We start from the raw sequence: 25,563 nt of genomic DNA, 5'->3' as shown, positions 1-25,563 counted from the left end.
TTCTTTTTCTGAAGCCTGTAGCTGTCATACTGAAAGTACTTCCTTTCGCAGCAAGGACTATCTATGCTGGCAATGACTATCTATGTTGGCAGTGGTGCAGATTGGCTCTATTTTACTTGCCTGTGGCAATTTAATTTTTCAGTAGTCCTTTTCTTTAAAGCATTTACAAATCCAACAGAAACAAGTAAACCTTGGACACGTGAAGAATAGCAGGCATAAGCCTTAAATCATAATTAAAAAGAAATGTAAAAAGCAAGACGCATCTTTTCATGCCTGATATGGTGCTGAAGATTGCCTTATACTTTTGGACCTAAGCTGTCTGACTGAAGTCACGAGTGACACCACACCATAGATCAGTTGTCCTCCCACAAAGGGCAGTTCTAAAATGCCCATTTTAAATAAGTGTTTTCTCATCCATTTCGGGTTTTAGTCAGAGCAAGGAGTATTACCTGGTTTTCCAAGTCTGGTGGAGAGAAAGGAGAGGAAGACTTCCTTCATGGTTTGGGATAAGAACAGAGCTAGATGTCCCACAATTTAAAATTTAATATTGAATTTGTATTCCTTAGGCACAACATAGAGAACCTGAATAAAACAAATACATGCAGATCAGCTAAACCCATGTATAGCAAATGTGTCTAAACTCATCCTTCTTAGAGTATGTCTTCAACCATAAGGAAACATAAAATTATCTTTTCCTCCCTCTTGCTTTCTCATTTCTATAGCTTTCTTCTTCCTGCCTGAATAATGCAACCCTCCTAATTCTTTGTATCAGAGATCAGTATTGAGCCCTCAGTATCAGTGAGTCAGCATCCTTTCCCACAAGATTCAGTACTTGGGATTTTTCAGGGAAACACTGCCAGGTTGTTATGCCTCAATGGGAATTTTTTTGGAAAACACCTTACATTTGGAACATTAAAAAAAACACTGCTGAGCATTATGTAGATGACGGCCAAGCACCAATTATGTCCCCAAAGGATACCTTACCAAGAAGGTAGTAAACTGCTCAGGCGGCGGGGAAATTACTCCAAGCCTCCCTCCAGTGTTGGCAAGAGGTTCCCTACAGGCATCTCTGGATTGAACATTAACTTACTCTGAAGCAAGAGTGAATAATATCTTCAGGGCTGAATTTGAAATCCAGTGTTCTCCTACAAAAGAGGAACACAGGTGACTATTAAAGAATTGTAGAAATTTTTATTCTTATTATTGTAATTATTTTAATTTACTGTTTAATTAGCCAACTCTGGAAGTATACATTTATTTCTACAGTTAAACTTTCCATGGGAATGGTATCTCTGGGGAGTGAAAGCAAACCCAGGAAACTGCTGATTAAGTACTTCCCGTACTGAATGGGCTTGTAGGCATTTTAGCCTTAAGCAAGGCTAACCAGGCAACAGGACTAATATGTTTTCCATGTGTGTCAGATTTATTGTTGCTCCAGCAAAACTGGAGCATGTGTCTTATAATACTTGCACCGTGGGAGCAATGATGATTCTTCACAGGACTGTATTTTCCTAGCTTAAGGGTTTTCCTAGTCATTACCCTTCATATAACCCAGGCTTTTTTGTTGTCAGAGTCCTTTTATTCTGTATTCTGTGGGTGTTTGAGTTTGTCCTATACGCTCCAGGATAACATTGCGGGATGCTGCAGTAACCACCCTCTTACAGTGGTGTCAGAGGGAGCAGGGAGATTTGTGTGGGAATAGGTGCAATTTCCGCACTTCCAAAGCAGCTTGTAAATACAGCGTAGCACAGAGCAATAGTGTGGTGCGTTGCCGTCCTGGTCACCGCTGATGGAGCCTTTGCACTGACAAAATATTTTTCGTAGGGTCAGTCATTTAAGGTGAGGTGGCTCTGGGGCTAATGCTGCTCCTTGCAATCACAGTTTGTGCCTTTCAGGTTTTCTGCATGGTGACAGAAAGATGACAGCATGGCTGGATGGGAGAGGAGTAAAGTGTAGTGTAACACCAGAGCCATTTACTCTGCCGGAGCAGAGGAAGGAATTGCATCAATAAACTGTGAACAGCATGAAAGCACGAACAGCAGTAGTAGGGCTATTGTGTGATCAGAATGGTTTTGAGGGAACAAGGACGATGGGACATGAACAGTCAGACCTGTGTGTGTCACTCAACATTGTTCTTTTTGAAATGCCTCTCTTTGTGCACATAGAAACACTCTACAATTAGTTTAACTGAAGAGAACCTTAAATTAACAGTACTTGACTCGGAGTTCGAATTCACAGTGCTGTACAGAGGGGTTTTGATACTTCCTCGGGCAGAACTACAATTAAACCTCGGGCCTCATTACAGACTCTCCCAGTACTGCATGCTTAGCCCGTCAGACAACTCCCTGCGGATTGCACTGATAGGGGTTTGATGTGCTATATGATTGTGGGGAAAGATTTGCTTCTTCTAAGAACTTTCTGGAGTTATTCTGCAGCTATTATCCTTAAAATAAAATATTTTTTTCCTTCATCTTTGAAAGAAAAAGGGCAAACCTGTAGGCCTTAAAATCCTTCCAGATTTGTGCAATTGGGTAAAACATTGCATTTGCCCCCCCGCTGCAAATCCATAAGTTAAGATATAAGAACTCCTCTGTGTACTAGGCAAAGCTTCACAGGCTCCCTTGAAAAGGATATGTTGTATGTCAGGGAATTATTAATAAAAATTGAATACATGGGGTAGTTTCAGTTTTACTGTCATATTAAGGTTACAAAATTAGCTACAGAATCAGCTGTTTACTCTGGCTGATAAATTAATCTACCCCTCCTTGAGTGAAAGATATCTTTCCTGCGTCTGAAGAAGCGCTGGCTGCCCGGGCTCTCCAGGATAAGATTTCTGCTTCACATGTTGTTCTTTTTCCATAGACTTCTGCAGAGTCAGTCCAGATTTGTGCAGACACAAACCATGGGGGAAGCAGGCCCACGGCCTCTGGCAGCAGCCAGGGGGTGAGCAACACTTGCAAAGCGTTTTGGGTGAGCACATGTCACCCCATGCACCCACCATCCCTGCATGGGCTCGCTCTGCCCCCACCAGCCCCATGGCTCAAGTCCATCCTTGGGCTGCAGGGACAGCAAGCCGTGTCCTCACCACGGGGTCAGTGGTCACAGCCCTCCAGCCCTCTTTTTGGAGGCTGAGTGGTGGGTTACGTGGGGAGGGACATCTCATAGCCTGCAGATGCGGCTGCTTTCCTCAGAGGGTGGGGAAGAGGAGAGAGAACATTGTAGGTTCTGGCCATCACTTTCTGTCTGAGCAGGCACTTTTTTCTATGCCTGTTTAATGCAAATGCCATCTCTGCCTGCCCATTTTTCTACGATTGTTTAATACACACTCGGCTGCTGGCGTGGCCCCATTCCAGGATGGAAGCTGGAGGCTGGTGTGCCCTGCCCTGTCTCCAGGCTGAGTCAGGGCCCCTTCCCAGCAGCCGGTGGGTAGGAGCCCCTGAGGCTGGGGAGGAGGAGGTCCGCCCCCCCTGCCGCCTCCCTGCCTGTGCCTGCTGTTGGGCAAGGAGAGGTGGGCACCTGCAGCTCCAGGTGTGGCAGGAAAAAGTGAAGCAATTATCTGCACTCAAAGGGATCACTTGGGCAGATCGCACCATGCAGAAGATCCAGGCTATGAGACCACATTTCACAGAGACATCTAAGCCAGTGATGGAGGGAGGAGGGAGGGACCCAGTTTCAGCACACAGATCTTTGCAGCAATTTCTTTGGTGGGGCTGAGCATCCTTGTGCTGAGTTTGAAGTGTTCAAGTCCTTGCGGGGTACAGAGCGAGCCTGGGAGCATCACTGGGTCACCACTTCTGCAGCTGGGCGTTGAACTGCTTTGATGCTACCATCACTTGCCTGTGAGCATCGTCTGTCAACACAAAATCACCCGAATACTGCTATAGGGTCTTCATCACTAGCTGCCAAAGAAATATCTTCTTTTCGGAGTGCTTAGGTTTTGCGATTGTTTCAAGAGAGAAAGTCTGATTTTGAGGCACAAAGTGGAATTTTCCTGCATCGTTCCTCTGGCTCCTTGAGGTTTCAGCATGTCAGTCTTCTTAAGACTTTCAAAAACACGCCCCAACAGCAGTAACTACCCATTCCTTGTATCCCTGTGCTGGCTCCCAACCCACGCGGCATAAAACCAAGCTGCTCTTCTCTACCTCCCGGAGACGGGAATAGCCCGGTTTCCCGCCGGCTTCACCGGCCGGCCAGCCACTCTCAGCTTATTTTGTTGCAATCCAAAAAACACACCCTTCTTCAAGCATTGACACATCTCCCAAGTGTAGACACCCTTCCCGAAAACGTGGGTCTGTGTTAGTCTTCTCTAACTCCCGCCAGGAGAGAGAGAGGCTCCTGCAAGCCTGCTGTTATTTAGGCACTTTGGTCTTCAACATCTCTGTCTCTCCCCTTCAAAGAACGAAAATATCTGATCCATCTCTTACTGACACTGAGTTTCCATTGCATTATGTGGGACTAATAATCCTTTAGGAAGTATCACTTCACTCATCTTAAGTGCCATAGGCAGAGATGAAGCACAACACAAATACCAAACCATTGATACCATCAATAGACAGAAATCTTGTTTTCTGTGCTGACAAAGTTCTGCACATCCAGAATGATATATGTCCTATTTGCCAGAAAGTTTATTTATTTATTTAATAGTGGATGAAGACTTTCTTTCTCAGATAAAGAAAAAAAGGAGAAAAATAATCTCCAGAAAGTTCTGTCTTCGCCGTTATTGAACCACGCCCTGTCCTCTTCATATAAGAAATATTGCCAAAGCCACAATCTTTCATCATGTGGTTCCTTTTAAATAACCTCCTAGGTACTAAAGGTCAGGATGATTTTAAAAAAATAACCTGGTAGTATGAAAGAACTTTTTTTAAATGCAAAAAGACAAACAGTGGAATCCTACGCAAACTTGCCATAAATACAAGGGATGAGGATGATGATGAGTGGAATAAACTACGTTCACATTGCATCCACCTGCTTTGCTTTGTCTCAAGTTTTGTTCAGTTCAAAACTCTAATTTAAAAATAGAATTACTCAATTCATTGCAATTCTGAGTCCATTCTTATAGCCCTTTCCCATAGGTTTGTCCTTCGACTCCGCTGGGAATAGTCATTTACATGACAACTACAGCCTTAGCTTTGTAGGTATTTTTATCCCTCTTCACTACTGAGCTTATTGCCAATATTGGTTCTACCATCTAATTAAGGTGAAGGAAGAAAAATTTAAAACTTTTTTTTGAGTTATTTTTATACTTTTTTTTTGCTTCTCTGCATTATTTCAACAAAGAAGTATTTTGAAGGGTGGGTATTTCCTATATTTGACATTTATCCAAAATTGAATAGTTTCTGATAGTCTGCAGAAATTGCTGGTTCTTTTTTCTATAAATATTTGCTTCTTTCTAAGCCACAGATTTGAATTACTTTAAGGCTGAAAATCTGGGCACTTTGAAGGTGATTTGCAAGCAAACCAGATACCTCTGCCTTGGAGGTGACAAAGTTGACCAGACCAGGACAGGCAGGATGGGTGTCTGAGGGCGATGAAGGGTTTGGTTGAATTGAACTCATCACCACGGCCTGTCGAAGCACCCGGTACAAGTTGTATTCATGGTGTGTGAGTGTGTATGTGGTGTTTGGTTACAGACGTGTGCATTTCTCACCAATTCTTTTAAACCTTTGTTATCCAGCTCTTTAAACTTCTTAAAAGCTATGTAATACCTGGCTTTATTTTTAAAATGTTCAGTCTATAGCAGACTATACTATTGATTGGTAATTTTACTATGAGAGCATCCATGAGTCACAGTCAGGGACCAGGAATCTATTGTGTTTGGTGATGTGCACAGCATAAAAAAAAAAGATTATTAAAGAGCTTAATATGTAGTTTCTTCTTTAATTTCCCTCCTATTCCAAAACATGGTGTATCTTCTGGGGCCCAAGAGACTGCCTCACTGGAAGACAAGTGTGTATAAAAAAAGATCTAAAAAATGGGGTTACAGAAGATCTTGAAATTGTAAGGTTCTGCTTTAAACCCATGGTATTTTTGGATAACTGAGGGTTGCTTCCACACTTTGAGACCATGGCTGGGCAGACAACAGCTGAAGAACCTGCCTTAAAGCCCACCTCACCGTCTCCCTCAAATATTCCTGAAACTGCTTTTCCTTTTTCTTAGTAAAGAAGAAGCCGACAAGCCCAGGACAAAGCCTACCCCTGCTGGGGGTCAGGGGAGGCAGCACACTCCTTTCTCCTCCCTGTTCCTCTCCTGCTTTCCACCCCAAGGCAGGGGCGGCTAGCTGGGGGCTGGCAAAATATTTGCCTTCCCCCGAGTCAGGTCCACAGCCAGGCTGGGAGGAGGGCAGGCAGCAGTACCCTGGCAGGTCAGGGTACCCTGAGCACAGCATCCCTCTTCACGTCACCCCCAAGGCCCAGCTCTGGCTGGCTGTCCCAGCCCTCGTGCCTCTCTCCTTCCCCCCAGCTCCGCCGCCCCACCACGGCATTTCCTCCACGCCACAGACACGGGGACCGCTCTCCCACCTGCTGCCCGACGCACATCTCCTCTGTCCTCCTGCAATCTTCCCTGAAAAACAAACTACCACCCCCAAACCCACATTTTTTCCAAGCAACCCTCCCACTTTCTGTTTGCCTCACCCTCTCCCTCATTATCTTGGGTCTTGCTTTTGTTTGTCTTGGCTATTTTGGGCTGAAGGCTCTTTGGGGAAGGGAATACGGTTTTAAGTGTTGCCTACTTAGGATGTGAAGTGTTCGATTCCTTCCAGCTGAGCAAAGCTGAGTTGATAAATGAGGCACAAACTGGCTGAGAAGTGTCTACCTGAGCATAGGCACCTGGTTAGCTGAATCAGCTTTAACAGGTATAATTCATTAAACAGGTGTAACTTCATGTTTAGGAAAAAAAAAAAAACTCCTATTTTAAAAGGCACAGGTAAAAGTTTAATGCTAAGGTTTCCCAGGAAATCCAGTCAAGGCTATACTCTACTGTAGTGAAGTATAGCATGTTCATATGGCAGCTATAGCATAAACTATACTCTGTGGCTCTGAGCACCTTCTTCAGTATTGTCATTCATGAAGGACCACAAGCACTTAGTGTTATTTACAATGAGAGTTACATATAATTAGTTGGAATACAAAAGTATAAATGTATAAATTAAAAACAGTACCATGTATGAAGAAGCAACTGTGCTTTTTTCTAGCCAATAGCTCTGTTAAAGTGATTCCACTGATACATTTTTTAACTATGTTATGGCTTGATACTGTAACTATACTACCAATTGCTAAACTGTTGTATTAAACAGAGCTAACATAGAAAGGATTAGGATGGCAATGTTTATAAGAGGTGTGTAGGATCCTCTTCATTTTGCTGCCAATAAGATGATTATTCTCATTTTAATACCTACAACACCCCAAACCTCCACACCTGGCAGAGTCATGGAAACATCTGTTCTCTATTTTGCAAATTTGAGAGTCTGTTGTTATCATCTTTTAATTATATGTAAAAACAGTTTCTGTTGTAAAAGTATGTAAATTATTTCAAATGAATCAACACAAAACTAGGAATTTTTTGTGCGTGTTCAGCACCATATCTCAGCTACACTGATAAATGAGATGCTAATATATGGCAAGTCAAATACAAAAGGGAATTTATTCCTCTTGATATAAACAGTGATGTGAGAATTCAGTGGAAAAGGAAATCCAAGTATTTCAAAGCAGTATGTCCCATTTGTACGCTCTGTAAGGAGAGCACTGCTGATGAGCACCTATCTACCAGGAATCTCTTTCTTATTCTTTGCTTAAGATCGTCATCTGTAATAGAGGAATATTTGTCATACAAGGCTAAATGCTGATGGCTTTTCCTTCCTTTACACAAAGGAAAAAAATATGTCAAATACTCAAGCTCTGTTCGCGTGGTTTAAAGAAAAACACCAAGAGTGTAGTCTCACTCTGCAGCCACCGAAGCCTTTGGCTTGCACTGTGAATGATCACTGGTCCTTAAAATTATGTGAGCTTTCAATAACAACACTCATACACTCCCTGTTCCCGTTTTTGGGGGTTCATCTCTTTGCAGGTGCCTCATTCTGTAGCTCAGGGCAATGGTAAATGAGTTGTTTGTTTTTTTTTTTTTAATGTGACCTCTCTATGCTCCCTTCCTTTAAACATAGTGGCAATCTGTGAGGCTTTCCAAGCCAGTCAGGGCCGTGCATCATCTTTCCCCCTTGAAATTACAAGCTGTGGTTAGGGCAAAGGTTGTGAGCTCTCCAAGAATGACAGCGGGCCAAGAATGATGCTGGGCCAAATGTGTCTATGGAGTTGTAATTGGTCGTATCGCAACTGCCTGCGTCCTCTGAACTAGAACCTTTAATACTTTTTACCTTCTTTTACACCTGCACAGTGACCATGAAAATCCAATGCCAGTCAATATTTATTTGGCTCACATATTAACTACTAGACCAGACAGGGAGTAGCAGAGAGCCAAGTCCAAGATAAGGCGCGAAATCCACATGGTCTTTGTTATTAGTTCCTACTTCAGAGTCAAGAGTAAAACACCAGTCAAAAAGTTAACTGAAAAATTTAATTGTTTTATAAAATAAGATTATGAAATTCTATATAAAAATCCAGTTTCTTAAATATGATACATTCACTTTCTCACAGAATATTTAAATATTCAGGTCACTTATGCTATATTTTCACGATATTGGAGTTAAAATCATTGGATAAATTAAAACATCCCTACCAAAAGATACCACAACTTATACAAATAAAACTAAGCAATAATACTTTTTAAAATACAAAATGTAAAGAAATTAATAACTCTTAGAGCATGCTACAAAATTTTGCCAGAAAAATATATGGGATCATTTTTGTGTAACTAGAAAATATACAGTGCGCTTTTCATTTCTCTTCCTAAAATTCAGTCTCATACAATTTCCATTTAACTTAATAAATATGTACAACAAAAAAAGTTCATTCCTTGAAGAATATAAATAGCAAATACTGTAGTAGAGCCTAGTCCAGCATTCTTTTCTCATCTAGTGACTATAGTGGGGCTTTTCAACTCTGAATGTGCAAAAATGCAGAATCAGGCTCTTAGTGTTATCAACAGGTTAATAGCTTTTACAAAAGTGATTTTATTAAAAAAAAAAACCTCCAAAAACACTGCAAAAGACTTAAGAGCTATTCCAGTCAGGCATTTCTATAAATAGTAAGACATAATATAGGGAAACAATGTTCCAGTTTAATTACTGCTGGCAGTAATTAGGGAAAAATAGTCAGTGGAGAATGAAAAATATCTTGAATTAGACACATCTTACTTTTACTGATTTAACTTGGTTCCCTATCATTTCTAAAAAGAGTTTCTGGTATAATCTATACATTGTAAACCTGTGAAGAAACTTAATCACCTTCTTCAGACTTTGGATGGTTCGTTTTGGAAAGTGGTATGTTTTCAAGTGCTTCAGTCCATACATTAAACCTTTAATGGTGTCTTGGTCACCATTCTTTATTCTCCACATATTGAGAAGCTTCAGAACTTGCTCCGTAGGTTGACATAGTTTCATTGTGCGCTCGATATCTTCTTTTCCCACTTTCTTGCCTGGTAAGCTTGCCATAAGCGTGTTGAGATGTTCAAAGGTGAGGTTTGGGTGGCCAATATGCTTTAAGACACTATTTTCACAAAGATCAATGTCTATAGAAAGTGAAAAGGAAAGAGAGGTAAGTACAATGCATTACAACTTTACCATGGCCTGCAAAAAAACTTCCAAAATCCCAAGGTGAATTCTCCTTCCCAATTTTTTTCTTTTACTTTATTTCAAATAATTCTCTCAGCAATGCTTTTTTTTAGGTTCTGATTATGAAAAGCACTTAAGAACTTAATTAACTTTGCAAATACAAAGAGCCCCAAATTACAAACAAACTTCATAGCAAGTATTTATTGCTATACACTTGTTTCATCTATCTTGTAAAATGTTTTGTGTATGTGATAGGATACCTAATATTTGGTTCCAGTGAATTAAAATTTTGCTCTTCTTCTTCAGAAACGTCTAGGCAAGCTTTGCTAAAATAGTCATTTTGGTTTTTGAAGTATTCTAGACACCTCACAGTCTGACGGAGGCACACATACTAAAAAGGAGAGTGGGAAAAAACATTTCTGCAGCATTTTTCAAATCTGTGCTGAGTGGACAAAAGGTCATTCAAATGTGGCAGTTGTTGATGGTGTCTTACATGAAAAGACTTGGCCTGACTCTCATAAAAACCTTGGTGTTAACATTGCAGCACTCTTTCACCTTTGACACCTGCCTTGGCAGATTCAGCACAAACAAAGCGGTGAATTGGCATGACAAACAGGTACCAGAAGGGAAAAAGAAGGGAAAGCCTGTCTGTGTATTCCTCACTCCCATGCATCCCCATTCCATGAATAGATGTCCTAGTCCGAGCTGTCAGTCTCCACTTTATAGAAAACAAATTGCACTCTCAGTTGCAGGCATCCAGCTCCCTCTAACCTCAGCAGCCACTGCTCAGATTAACAGTGGGAAACATTTTTCCCACTTGATCAAAATTCTTCATACATTGTGCAGTCTCAAAAGGGGATCTTATCTGTGACACCACACACACTCCCACGGGGGCTACAAGTCTGGGAAGAATTCAGTTCGACTGATCAGGAGAAGCTGAATTCTCCTCCTGCTTCCCCTCGACTTCACCGTGCTTACTGCATCAATAAATTTCAGTCAAGCCCTGCCAGTCCTCCTCAGAGCATAACACATCACTAGGAGGTATTTGATCCCAAGCAATTTTTAAAATGCCATTTAGAAGGTTGCTTTCAATATACATGCTATCAAAATAAGGTACCTTGAATAATCTTCTTGACCGTATCCTGTTCTTTGTTTTGCTGCTTCCATAATTTCAAAAGCTGGAAGGTCTGTTCTTGAGAACTGTGCCTTTGTTTAATCCTTTCGATATTTTCTATGCTAACCTTTGTACCAGGCAAACTGTCTGCTAGTATATTCAGCCAGTTAGGTGTGAGCTGAGTAGGAACAGCAAACCTGAATAAAGCCTCCTCACAGAGGGTTACATCTGAAATGAGAAAGAGAAAAAGAATGTCAGTTGTTCTGATTTGTTACCCTGTTTGTCTCAGAAAAAAGAGCAACCAGCAAGGATGATAAGAAAAAATGTTTAAAAAGCAAACTAAGAAGTAGTCTTTATAGTGCTGTTGTGCTCTGTTCTTGAGTTCCATTTTGACCTACAATAATTAAAACTCTACTATGGCCATCACCATAGAACACAAGTGGTTAAGAAGCTAGATATTTTTATCATAAATGCTGATACGCTCATTTTAACTATAATTAAAGGTACATTTTCAGAGCACCCTTCCTTAATATGATACATACCTATTCCACATTTTTGAGGTGTTATATCTGTATTTTCCTGACAGACATTGTCACGAACTGCATTTCCCTTCAATGCTATTTTGAAACCCAGTGCAGTACAGTTTGTGTGCTTTAGACAGGCTGCTTTGGATGATGTTTCATTTGAGAAAAATCCTTCTGAACATCTCTTACATACGGTGTCACTCTCAGGGGTACCTGTGGAAACAGGAAAACAATGCATCCAATTACATATAACCTCAACTGTGAAAAAAAAATACAAGAATGAAAAAATAAACCAAAATATTCCTCTCCAAATTGTCATGCTTCTTCTTTTCACATTTCTGATCTATGAAGGAATCACATTTAGAAAAAACAAAAAACAAACAAAAAAACCCTTTAAAAGCAAAAAAGATTCTTTAAGAGAATTACGTTCCTGCTGGAGTAATACAGTAAATAGTACTCTTACATGCACTCGTTACCAACTGTAAAATCAATAATTACTGATTAAATCACTAGTTTAGTAAAGTAATATCTTTAAACCAGTAATTACTTGAGTCTATTCAGACATTACACGATGTCTGACCTTCATCCTTTAACTGTACAAATATTCTATAAGAATAAGAAACTGCTCTAAATTGTAGTCTATAGTATCTGCACAGAATCTACTCTAATGAGTTACTTTAGCTCTAGCTAAAATTATAACCCAACTAAATATCAACTAAAGACCCTCTGAAAAGTACTTTCCCTGCTTAAATATTAAATTATACACGAAAACAGAACTTCAGTAACATTTTTGAACTTTTTGCTGGGCTTGAATAAAATATTATTAAAAGCGAAGACAGTAGATTGTTCAATATAGCAAAAATATTTAATATACATACATAAGTTTTGCTTCGTGTTTTATAAGGCATAGTTTCACTTCAGAATCAAATATATGATACAACAACAGAATGGTAATATACGGTTCTATCAGATTGACAAATAGGAAGAAAATTAATGCATGAAATCTGAAACAATGCAAACAGTCTAATCACCAGTGGCAAGAAAATAACAGCACCAATCACTGCTGTATATTCACTCTTAACTCATCTTTATTCAGCCAACATTTAAGTAAGTGTCTACAGTCTAATATCTAATATTGCGTTATTGAACATGAACTTAAGCACATGCTTAAAATTTTTTTTAAATACTTGGAAACTATATCTCAATAAGAAAATGCCTCCATCTAGTGTATTTTGGAAGTATTTACATGTGGATGCTTATTTTAATGCTACATTTTAAATAAATTTTATTTATTTTGGGCATTTCCTTAGAGAAAAAGAGTATGAATCTCAAGTTTTCAACCAGCTGTGAAATAAAGAATAATACTTGCATACACCTGACCTAGAACTTCCTTCATCAGACAATATGTGAAAACAAAAGAGAAGTTTTTAGTTGTTCTGCATCTGAAAAATCAGGGACCCTGTATATTGCCAAATGCCGCAAAATCCTCTGCTTTCACCCAACCTGCAGCAACAGCGCCTGCCCTTGCATTTTCTTGTACAATGTGTGCTGCCTGTGGCTCTGGGCTGTACGAAACTCCAGCCAACACCTGTACCTGAGCAGGCAGCAATTAGCTTTTCTGAGACATCTGAACTTTTAGCAACTTTCCCTGCTACAGAGATGTTCCTGTTGTGTTCCAGCAGTGAGGAAGGGGAAGAAAGGAGAGTCCTTGCAAACAGTGCATTGTTCTGCTCAGAGCTTCCCACATAACCTTTGCGGCACAAGAGGGAAATAAATTGGGGAATCCATCAGCATTCTCAGGGTTGAACATAAAGTCACCTGCCAGCTTTGCCAGCTTCTTCTTCGCTGCTTATCTGGCTGCTTTTGTTCAGGGCACAAACCGCCGCAGCCCGGCCGCCCTTCTGCCGCTCCCTCCAATTCGCCTGGAATCCCCCATTCTCCCCAGGGAAAGGGCAGCCGCCGCCGGGTAGACAGTGCTGCCTCGTAGCAGTGCCACTTCCCCATCGCACTGCTGCTAAAAACTCTGCCACGTACAGGGCCGACTGCGGCAGAAAGGAACAAAACCTTAATCTGCACTCATAAAAGGGGACTACCGAAGTAAAATGATCTGCCCAATGTAATTAATCATGAGCGACTGGCAGTGGGGAAACAGTTTTCTAATGCTTTAAGCTTTGAATGAGACACTGGACCACACCATCTCTCTGTGTGGCTGTGGAAGCATATTTTTCTACACTTTATTTCACCTGAATTTACATCGTTACAAAGTTCAAGGCTATCATACAGCAGAAAGTGGGAAGACAGTGTGGTCCATGCTTATTAAATTCTTAGTCAATGCCTCACCTCAAAAACTGACTATTGACACAGGGGGACGCAATTATTTTTACAATGTTTTCATTCCTTGTTTGAGGTCTCCTTGGGTTTAGCTGCTTCATTCTGATGGTCTTTTGGAAACCAACTTTCCAATAAATTACATGATTCAACAATTTATCTTCTTTGAAAATTTGTTTCATTTTGAACTGAGGGATTCAAATTCGTCTGCCACAGTTTCGCTGTGCTCGCAGGGATGCAGCAGGCTGGTTGCTCAGACAATTTATACTTCATTGTTCGTCTCCCAAACAGTCTTTCTGAGAACTTTGTTTCTGGCCCCTTTTGACTTGCTGCTGAGGTACAGTGGAACCTCATTAACCCAAGCCCTTGGGTATAACGATTTAGGTTAATGAAGGTTTATAATATGGAAATGCAGTAGCTGCCAGTGGAAATGCGTAACACTGGCAAGGGCGTCAGGGTAATGCTCAGTTAACCAATTACTCAGGGACTAGCGAGCAGCTACAGCAGCGACATTGCTCCTTACGTCCAAGTTGTTCTCCAATGAGATGTTCATAATGCAAGAAAGGACTCCCAACCAGACATTCAGCATAGCTCTAAAATGTACAGGCCAGCCCTAGTGTTTCTCACTGTATATACGTAATTCCTAGGGAAGTAATTCTGTAGTCTGGAGATTAGTTGCCTAGGGGTTCGTGTCTGAGACGCTTTGATTTTCTGTCTTCCCTTCCTCAGTGCTCTTCTCCGGGCAGTTATCAATCTCTGGTATAATGACAGTTTACAATTCTTTCAGGCTGTATTAAATACTGGAGCTAAACCGGGCCATGACATTTGCTAAATGATAAATGATGTATTTTGTTTTGAGAGAAGAACTTATTATTGGTTTAACAATTTATGTTGTCTTAAATGAAGAGTACTCTCCACTGAAAAGTGCCGCTTCGCTCTGTATCCCCACCAGACATAGAGCACAATGTCAGCCTGCCTGACAAAGAAGCGGCTGTTTGTTTGATAATAGTAACAGTTTCCCTAAGAGTTCCACTTAGGATGCTGATAATTAATTATTACCACATATTGCTGTGATGCTCGAGCTATATTAATATTGTTATAATTATACACTTGGTGTCAAACACGTAGTGCTCCTGGTGTTTGTCAAAATACACAGTTGCTTGAAACAGCAGATTTCAAAATGAAAAACATTATTATTTATCACATACACAAATACTACATTCCAGATAATGTTCCTTTAAAAGAGGCAATCCATCATGTTTCTCATTAGAGTGCAATTTGCTACATTTGCTACTGCCATTAAGTTATATATTACAGTAGGAGCAGGGTATTCCACTGAGAAATGTTCCTTTGGCTACAGTCCAAATGATGCAGGCTAGGAACAGGTCCAATTGCCTTTACAATTTACTGTCCTGTAATTTCATCTGGATGAGCCTCTTTCCTAATCTTGTAACTGCCACGAGTCATCGACGTGCGGTAGAGCTCTAATTAAGTCTGTGCATATTGACAAGCCGTACATACCTGGCTGCGCAACACCGAATCCGGGAGGACACTCTGTGTGCTTTAAACAAAACTCGAGCTCCAGGTATCTGCCTTCGACGCACTCGCAGACGCGGTTCTGCGTGCTGGTGCACTCCTGCTTGATGTACTGCAGCTCTTTGCAAACGGCGCTGCAGTACTGGCACTCATCATTGCTGTTCCACTCTTCGGCATAGTACTGATCCGGACACGGGGCACACTGCGTCGGGCTGGTGGCTGTACAGTGCTGCTTTACGTAGCTCCCAGGAGGGCACTGGTCACACAGCAGTTGACGAGATGTCCCCGGGTCGTAATGGGGATACTTGGGGGTAGAGTCGTCCTGAATGGTCCACTTAACAGAAATGTCCAAGAGCTAGCAACAGGAAAATAAAACATTGCTCGCTTTAGTTCTGGGGAGCACCGTGGTCACAAAGAAACCTACACTGTAATGAGTTTGAGTCTAATCATGTCGCTATCTTCAAAAAAAAAAGTCTGTGTTAGAAATTTATAAAATATTAGCCAGCTTCTGGACTCTCCCATGTCTGTCTTAGAATGGGAAGATTTTAGGATCTTCTCCAGAAAATCTTCCTGACGTAAGTACTTCCTTGATCTTCCAGAGATGTAGATCCTATTCTTCTCCCATTTACACCCTTTTAATATCACTGGGCAATGACCTTTTACCACTTGGCACCTGAGGACCTGGCCTGTTAGTTTCATCAGCAACATGCTCGATGCCCAGCAAGGTGGGGATTATGCACTCCTGGGTTCTTAAGTACCAAGTACTTCAGATGCAAAAGAAATGGTATCTGAGCATACAAATCTGACCAGCATACTGCACCATTACCACAGACACCTTTAAAGGCGATTCCTTACAATCTTTCTTTTTACCAGCAACAAATGGATAGAATGATATAGGTTACTTTTTAACGTCTTCCATTTAATCTTGCACTGAAATGCAGCAGCTCTGGGGATGAAACATGGCAGCTACGTCAAGTATGAAGATGCAGCTTCAGAGAGAGGTAGAGAATGCTGCAGTTTATGAAGGGTGCATTAAGGACTGAATTGCATGAGCTGAAAGAGCCCAGGCTAATGCTTTCACTTCCTTTCTAAAACCACAGGCTTACAGCTGTCGTGAGGACCAGGTTCAGTACCGGCACACGTCATGACCGCTACACTCCTGCTTCCTGCAACCATCTGCTTTGCTGGTACAATTTGGGATCTAGTGATATGAGATGACCCTGACCTTTCACAAAGACAACCTCTGTATCATGTCATTTTGGTCTTGTAACTGAAAATTTGGTTCTGTGATTCCACCAGCCTATCAAAAAAATGACTCTTGAGTTTAATCCCTACGTACCACCCTGAGCCCCAAGGGATCCACCAGCAGCTCACTCTCCCCACTGAAAACCTGGCTCTGTCCCAGTGCTGTGTGACCAATGTGCCACTTCTCTTCTAAAACTTTTACGTTTTATAAAGATGAAGTAAACTGGCTCTGAATGAAGATTTTTTTCTATGTATCCATTCAAATTATAGATGCAACTGACTTGTCGTTGTTGCTATTTTAATCCCAGTCAGCTAATACAGAGTTGTCAATTCAATTTCAAGAACGTATTTTCCTCTTTTCCAATGCAGATGTCCCCAAAGCGTAGGTGGAATTAACTCTTTTTATTCATCCAGACTCTGTATTTCCTAAAAAGGCTTCATCTAAGGGCCTCACTTCTGCCACAGCATGGCACTTCTTAAGTCATAGTCTTATTAAGGTCAGAAAGCATGATTTAATTGTTCATCTGCACTAACACAAGTCACAGCATTTACACCAAGGTGTTTGCATCAGGTGCCTAAATTAGAAACTCTTACTGCTTAAGAAAATATTCTTAAGTGCATTCTCCTGTTGCCTGTCTATGAATCCACTTTTTATACAGCTATACTTAGACAGGCTGAAGAATGAAATGCAGATAGCATGGATATTCCCCACAGCATCTTCTAGTTACCCTTGACTAAGCCCTGTAACTTGTCCGATCTGTGATTTCTGCAGGTGGAGATCCCACTTTTTCTGTGGTCTCAATGCACAATCTCTTCCATTGTGAGAAATTCCTTATTAGTCATTGAAGCTTGATGTACCACTCCATTTCTCTTAAATGGCTGGATCTGTTTCACATGATCTATTTAACAAGAGGGTGCAGCACATTTTTTAATAGTGAATGGCTTTCCATTGATGAAAAAAGCACCCACCCTTGGTAAATCTACAGCTATTACTCTAGTAATTAGGAAGTCCTAGTAATCCCATTAATTCTTGATGTGAACAGTCAGGTTTTCTTCTACATTTTTTATTCAGTATTAGATAATACAGCACCCCAGAGTCCAAGGCTTGCACAGACACATGCATTCCCTTCGCAGAACATAACAGACTGCAACATGTGGCACAGATGCTACAAAGACAAGCATCAACCCACATTTCATGCAGATGCCTGTGGAAATCCAAGACAATACCCAGCGCAGATGAAAAAATGACACTGTGAAAATGATTAGGGACGGCAACCAGATATGTGGGCAGCACGTCCTCATGCAGAAACGCCAATTTTCCTGCTCCGCAATGCACAGTTCACAACAAATCCCAAGCTGTCACTGCAGCAGAACCTGCTCCTCTGGGTTGTGCCTCTGTCCTTGGTGACACATTTTCAGGTGCGGAACGGTTAGGTGGACCATTTCATGACTGCTCAACTCCTCTCTGCAACATGCAGGAACAAGAACAAGATTTTCTCTATTTTCCTCACTCAACCATTTACAGTGGAAATCATATATGAGGCAAGTGAGAAGTTTTGCTGCAGGGGATGATTCAGCATTAAAAATAATTAGAAATTCAATAATCAGGGTATAAGAGCATGGAGTTTTGTAGTTAAAATAGAGGCACTTGCTTCCTGAAGAACCTACAGCTACGTGAAGCAAGTCAATAAAAACTGAAAACAATTCAACACAATTTGAGAGGAATTGATTTTAAAAACTGAGCAAACAAATACTTGAAAAATACATGTGTGAGATCATGCGAAATTTTGCTTTTGGAAGTACCAATAGCTATGCACTATTAATAGCAACCAGAATACTATTAATCTGAATGAGCATAACCAATAACCATAATAACAGGATTAATAAATCAGCATCACTAAAATGACGATCAGTCTTTGCATTTGATTTTTTCTTTGTGTTTTTAAAAGAAAAGCGCATCACACCTGTCTTTCCTTCTTTCCAGAAACACACATTATATAGCTGCAGTAATCCACTGATCAGCAGCTGAACCGTATGTATGCATGATCCAACTCCTTTATTTAGTAAAGAATTATGAGAAAAGGTTCTTCAGTCAAATGAAAGCTATAAATGCAATCAATATCTCAGTATTTTATCAGAACATTTTACACTTCATTTTCAACATAGAGCCATTACTATATACTGTTTGACTACTATGATCCTATTAGTAGAGTGAGCTGTGCAACTCATTGCCACAGGACATTGTAAACGATTGAATTCAAAGTCTGACTTGACATAGTAACAGAGGAAAATAATAAAGGCTTATTAGGCATAAACATCACCTTTTGATCAGGAAATCCCAAACCACAGATTGCTTGAGTCTGGAGGAGTGTTTTTGAAAAATACAACTATTTTTCTGCCTTTTTCTTCCATCTCCTCTATGCATCAGTTATCAACCCCTGCCATAGACAGCATATGGGCTTTTTAGGGCACTTTTTCTGCATTATTTTTTTCTTAGACTCAGTACAGCCATTAGTATGTTGTTAAGTACATTTCTAGACTCCAATCCCCAATACCACATTTCTTCATAAGACTGCTGTAGGTCCCTTAATAATGCTTAGGAGAATACATCTGCAAGATTGTCTTCTATGCAGACTGAGAACATCTAGCAGACCTGAGTATTCTAAATATTAATATGCAACCTGAAAACCAGAAGTTAGCCCTGAACCTACATCAAGTGCCAAAGGAAAAGCAATCAATTTTTCATGAGTTCTGCAAAATGCAGGAAGAATGGTGGAAGTTAATTAAGTATAATTTTTACTAGTTTTACTGCAGCAACTTGACACAAACAGAATGAAAAGACTCTTCTTGTCCCCCAGCTCACAGAATAAGCTAGAGGGGAATGCCACTAAATTGTCCTTTCTCCTGGCTTAAGATGAACTGAATTTGTGCTTACATTAGCAAGTTGGATCACCTGTTACAGCAGATTTGTAGAGCAAAACAATGGTGCTGAGCACCTGACATCCACATTATGTATGATTCAGATGGGGTATTTTGGACTAACTTCAGTCTGCTCTCAAGGTCTGAGCATGCATTTGTGGTTACAGTGCATCTGGTATGTCTCTGGAATCCATTTCTGGATTTACTTTCATCAATCCAGTTTACTTTTGTAAATCCACTTTGTGCACTCCAAGTCTGCCCTGATGTGCAAACTAAAATACAGTAAATAAGGATGATCAGGAGAGGCTTTTCAAAAGCATGTTCTCAGATCAAATTAAAATGGCAATTATATGCATTTTATGTCACTCCTGACATTTCTCCCCCTAAACTATGCTATGAGCAACTTGGTAGCAGATTCTCAGCCACATAAAATCTCTGATTGACCTGAATGCCCATACTTAAAGGTGGGCTATGTACTAAACACTTGAATCTCTGCTGTAAGAAACAGCACTATTTGAGCACATGAAAATGCCATGATCAGAACTTATTAGTTCTGAACACTGGTCTTCCCAAAAGCTTCACAGAAAGCAGTATTTCTCCTATAATCATGCTGGCACTGGCCTGTTTTGCTCTTGCTGGAGAGGAAGGCATGTTCCAGTTTCAAAGGAGGAAGAAACTAGAAGTCTGGCTTCAGTTTACTGGAATCAGAAGCAGGGGCAAGGAACATGTTCACCCTTTAACCCTTAAGAAACCAAAGCTGGAGTCTATCAGTGCTGCACTTGGCCAAAGTCATGGGTTTGTCATTCAGAAGACTGCATAAAATTCTGTTCATCCTTCTTTAGGAAAGGCTAATTCAGCTTGGAAGAGGTACAGAGAAAGTTTAAAAGGAAATAGACAGCTTCATCTTGAAGAGGATCTTGACTTGTTCAATAGCTTGGCAAGTCAAAAGTGTATCTATCAATTCAGTACAGATAGACAGTGAACACACGGACAGAGAAGAACTTTCTCCATTAAAGGATAATCCTGGCAAATGAAAAGGGGATTCTCTTGTCAGAGGAAGCTTGAGAACAGCCTTTTACTGAGAAGCAGGTGCATGAAACCCAAGTAGTTTAAATATAGCTCTCAATGCATTTCTGAAAGCAAATACGCCATTTGGTTTCCCGGAAGAGCTGGGGAACGGACTGAAAAGAAACCAGGCAGTTTCTTTAAACTTTAAACCCTAAGCAAATCCTTTATGTCCCAACACTGGTGGAAGCCAATGATACTCAATATCTTGTTCATCTCAACAAACTAACTGTTAGTCTGATTCAGAGTGCACTCAATTGCAAACAGTTTTCCTAGGGGTAGTGAAATGCGAGGGTCAATTTAAAAAAAAAACAATCGCAAAGGGTCGGGTTTTTTGTTCTATGAATATGAAGTGCTATCAGTAACAAAATAGTTACAACAAAACAAAACCAAAACAAAATCTACTATCATTAACTACATCTATCAACCTATTGCATGAAATTCATTTCTATTGTCATGGGTTCAGTTCTGAAAGGACTGAAAAACTCAGTCCTCATCCATCTCCCTGGGCCAAATCCTGGATACCTCTCAGGATGGCTGTCTCTGTGTGAGGAATGGGGATGAACTGTAAATACTGAAATACAAGTCTAGTGTAAATCAGTGTCATGCAAGTAAATACTGAGAACTTATTCAAAATGAGTTACCCGAGGTCAAAAAGCAATTCTTTGATTGTGTTCACTCAACACATTAGGCCTGAAGCTATATTTCCCATATCATCTTTATGTCAGCATACACAATGCTAACATAAAAGGCCTGTGCAGTCCATTTATTTGAGCCCTTAGAAGACGCTTTTGAAAGAGAAATAATGTGATTGTAAAATTTCATTTCAGATCTTGGGCATGAAAAAAGTACACACCCTTTTCTTTCATTTTTAAATGTAAGGCAAAAAGCCGCTTGCTCTTTCTTGTTGAATTATAATGAACTGGAAGACAAAGCACATGAAGCAAAAATCCTTCAAGCATCATCCCCTTAAATCACTGCTTTGTGAGAGAAAAGAAAGTGGCTTTTCAGCATATGAAAATGTTATTATATAGTTTGGCTTTGTGGTTTTGGGTTGTAGACCAAAGGAGAATGTTTAATTTGCTGAGAAAGATAAATCTGTTTCTGTTTTGCATTCCACAACTATTCTGAAGCATATTTTCCTGCATGATAAATAATCATCCAAGGCATCTGTCAGATTGCTCCTAGTGTTTGCATTGGGTTCAAAGTAAAACCTCACAACTCTCCTACTTTGCTTTCCACACGAAGTATTTGGACAAAGCTAAGGCAGGAGGCCTTCACTTACCCTCAGCCCTTAGGCAGAATGCCTCACTGAAATCATGCACAGACTCCAGAGAAATCCCAGTGGCAAAATACAGCACTTAATTATATTAATGAGGTCCTCCTAATCAATAGCTTGTCAAATCAAAACAGTATTTCTAAATCCAGTACATGAGAGTGTCATGCTGGATCAGAGCCATGGCTGCCTATTGCAACCAACCCTCGTAAAACATTTGTCATCTAGGGAGAAAAGACTCCCATCCATCTGGGAGATACTCAACTCTCATCATCCTCACCTTGCTGTTCGGGGGGGCCCCATGCAATCTCCAAATTTAATGTCTTTGGGCCAACAGCCACACAGCACTGCTTACCCCGTCAGCTGCTGCCAGCTCACCCAGGGCACAGCCCAGACAAAGCACCTTTCGGCAGGCCGCAGCCGAGCGTCAGGTACACGACGAAAGCTAAAATGGTGTCATCTTCTCTGGTTTGAGTTTAGCCAAAAAAGTTGCTCCACCATTCTGCAAACCGCTTCAATGCAGTGCACTCACTTTGGACATAATGGGACCCACTTTTCTATGGAAGATACTTTATAAAGCGGGGGCTGCTCTTTTACATAAGGAATGTAACTAGTGACTCTCCTGAGCCACCTGGATTCGAAACTGAGGCTATCAACCACTGTCTTCATTCCTCTGTCAATAAAGCACTATGTCAACAATTCAAATCTTGTAGAAACTTTGTGAGGCACCATTAGTTGTCATTCACAAAGCAATTTAGGGGTCTAAACGATTGTTTCATTTTCACTGGTAGGAAAATGACATTCAGCTCAAGAGCAGTTTTATGTCTTATCAAAGAAGTGCTAAGTTGAAAGTCTTCATTTATGTAAGTTACATTTGCCTTGAAGCTTGTGAAGGCAGAAAGCAGAAAAGACTAACCGGCTACTCACCAAAAGATGTGTCTTATCCATAACTCATATTTTTGAACATTATTTACCAGAATGACAGCAAGATTTACAGCTAACCCAAACCTGGGATATTACAGTCTGTGTTTGCACTGAACAGAATTACTAACAACTGACCATCTAGCTAGAGAAACAGTATGTCTACTATTATGTGCAAACAGGTGTTTTTCTCCAGGACAACCGTCAGAGTAGTAAATCTACTAGCATACAAGTTAAATACAGAAGGAACAAAACTAAAGTTTCTGTGAGATTTGAACAGTGGGTGTTATTTAAATTGTGACAATATCTTTTCAAAATTCTTCTGGTAACCTTGGTGTTTTATTTTTAACCAACACACATGCAGGCAGACAGACAGAAAGTAAGTCAGACAGAAAGATAACTCCTACCCTCGCGGGCTGCAAAGCCACTGCTGCCTACACACAGCAAACCCAACAGGCAGGCCAGAAAAAGCATGTCACATGTGTCCAGAGATCCAAAATAGAGAAAGGTCAAGTTTAAGGGTCAAGATAGTTACGTGACAAGTAACGAGATCCAGCTCTGGGGAATTTCTTTCAATTCAGTCCGATTTCATAACGCTCGCTTGTTTGTAAGCAGTTTTAGTGTTCCAGCAAGCAACACGTACATGCATGCACCACCACAGCAGGTCCCCTTTCTGAAACCTTAGCAAAGAGGCCAAGGCTGAAAGTACATCATGTCCAAAAAGTCTTTTTAGCTATGGTGTCTCCAAACTAGGTTTAAGGCATGTGAGCCAAATGTACACAACTCTGAACTGCTGTTGTGCCTCTCACAAGTGTTCTTATAAAACAGGTACTAAAACTACTTTTCTGAGCTCTAGCACATCTGACAGTACTTAAACTGCGCTGACAGTACTTAAACTTCACAATAACTTTAAACAAATTGCTTTTCAATAATAACTAAAAAAAAAAAAAAAAAAAAAAGAGTTGAATGATGAAGCTCTCTAGTATGTACTCCTGACACTGGCGTATTTCAGCGCCAAGACTCATCTGCCAGAGGATTATGCTGAAGTTCACCAAACACTATTACTTTATGGGAGAACATGAACAGGCACACTACATTTAATCAAAATCAAAATACTGATGTGATCATTTTATGACAGCCACAGATAAGAAGCCAAGCTGATAAGAGGCTATTGCTGAAATTCCCAAGTTAACTTCCTGTGCTTTCATACAGACAAAGAAGGCACAACATCATGCATGAGATGAAAAAGTTGTCTTGTGTTTCAATTTGCTGACCACGAGCCTGACAATTTTTGCTTCCCTTGCACCATTAATTACTTTGGGTTTGTTTCTCAAAAAGCTCTTTCAGAAAGTTGTACAGAGAGTAATAAACATGCATTACTCATCGGATCCTGGAAATCTCATTGCATTTATAAAGAGCTTTCAAAATAAATGGATCTCAGTTCTAACACTCTGCCACAACATTAATGCCACTGTACTCACCAAAACAACCCATGAGCAAGTTACTGTGCAGGCATGTATAACAGCCTGCTCTGAATATTATTTTTAATGTTTTCCTTTGAATGTTTTCTTACCCAAAAGATGAATAGCCTCCAAATAGATGTTGCACAGTATCTGTCTGTACGCTGGTTTTAATTAATCTGACATCATATATAATTCCATATGGCTAAATGGATTAAATGACATTTTGAAAGATTTACTGCACTGCTAACATCTTTAAATTTACATCTGGAAGTATCTTGCTAAATCACCAAGTAAACAAAAACTTATTAAAGCAGGGGCTTATACCAGATTTAATAACACAGTTTTTTCTGTAATAGCTACTGACACAGCTACTAATTCATCACTTTCTTGCACATGAAGCTGAATTTTCTAAACCAAAACAAGCACCACATGCTTGTGCTTTTTTTTTCTGGAGTTCACAGTGGTTTTCCCGGGTAAGAAAGCCAGCCCAGTATCTGTGATGCCGACCACTGCCACTGCAGCAGAGATGACAGAGACAGGCAGGGATGGAGCTTTTGTAAATCAAAACCAAACATCCCAGCCTACAGTTTCTAAATTCATTCCTAGTGTTTTGTGTCAGCCTGATACGATGAAGCCTTACAAAAAGAGTGAGGAAGATAAGGAAAAAAAGGCAAAAGAAAAGCAAATCATGCCACTACCTTAAGAATGGGATGAAAATCCCTGCTGCCTCCCTGGAGCTGGATGCGTCCATGGCACTCCAAACCTCACCAGGAAAGCTCGGCGTGATGACATGAAAAGAGTTTACCAAGAAAATGGAGAGAAGACAAAAAAAAGCTCCAAACCAAAAAAACCCCAAACAAAAAAAAACACAACCAAAAAAAAAAAAAAAAGAGAGAGAAGAAAAGCCGTATGTCTTTACAGCCTGATCTCTGAAGCTGTAATGCATCTTAAAGCCTATCTACTTCTGTGAAGGGACTTACCACAAGCGTGCAGCACAGGAACTTGTTCATTGTGGTCGGTGGAAGAAACCTCAGCGAGCTGGGAAATCAGGCAGAGAGTCAGCTCCCGCTCCAGTCTCCTAGCAGCCTGCTTACATCCCCCAACATTAAAGACACGGTATATATATAGTCCCGGTGTAACAGGAAGCTTTGGCTCAGCTTTGATCACTCATTCCCTACCATGACCAAACTTTTCTCTCGTCCCCCCCCCCCCCCTTTTTTTTTTTTAAGGAACCTGTAAAACTTGATGACTTAATGGAACGCTTTGAGTGCTGTAACCACAGACTGGAAAATGCAGGAGGGAGTGTCAGGGGCTGGCCAGGGGAGGGTTTAATTAGGCGCTGGCCGGCTGGCCCCCCCTCCTCTCCCCTGAGCAGCTGGCTCGGAGGAGAGCTCCGTGCCCCGGGGGCAACTGCGGCTCCCTTGGCGGCCCGGGCTGGCTGGAGG

The 25,563-nt window shown here is 40.7% G+C and overlaps 1 protein-coding gene across 1 annotated transcript; it reads right to left on the bottom strand.

The window, feature by feature from the left end:
• Positions 1 to 9,132: 9,132 nt before the first annotated feature.
• Positions 9,133 to 25,191, bottom strand: TNFRSF11B (tumor necrosis factor receptor superfamily, member 11b). The gene is made up of 5 exons (XM_009702181.1): positions 25,099 to 25,191; positions 15,215 to 15,584; positions 11,384 to 11,578; positions 10,845 to 11,069; positions 9,133 to 9,684 (listed from the first exon to the last, which is right to left on the bottom strand). Exons 1-5 carry the CDS (start codon positions 25,126 to 25,128, stop codon positions 9,296 to 9,298), a joined length of 1,209 nt encoding a protein of 402 aa, XP_009700483.1. The 5' UTR covers positions 25,129 to 25,191; the 3' UTR covers positions 9,133 to 9,295.
• Positions 25,192 to 25,563: the final 372 nt, after the last annotated feature.

Source organism: Cariama cristata, unplaced genomic scaffold (genome assembly GCF_000690535.1).
Source record: "Cariama cristata isolate BGI_N322 unplaced genomic scaffold, ASM69053v1 scaffold26646, whole genome shotgun sequence".
Taxonomy (NCBI): domain Eukaryota; kingdom Metazoa; phylum Chordata; class Aves; order Cariamiformes; family Cariamidae; genus Cariama; species Cariama cristata.
Note: the sequence above shows the minus strand (reverse complement) of the source record. Positions and strands in the feature narration are given on the sequence as shown.

Coding starts and splice junctions, on each gene's coding strand:
- TNFRSF11B (XM_009702181.1), bottom strand. CDS start 25,128: ATGAACAAGTTCCTGTGCTGCACGCTTGTG. Junction 15,585..25,098: donor TCCTGTGCTGCACGCTTGTG/GTAAGTCCCTTC, acceptor TCCTGTTGCTAG/CTCTTGGACATTTCTGTTAA. Junction 11,070..11,383: donor ACCTCAAAAATGTGGAATAG/GTATGTATCATA, acceptor TTCTCATTTCAG/ATGTAACCCTCTGTGAGGAG.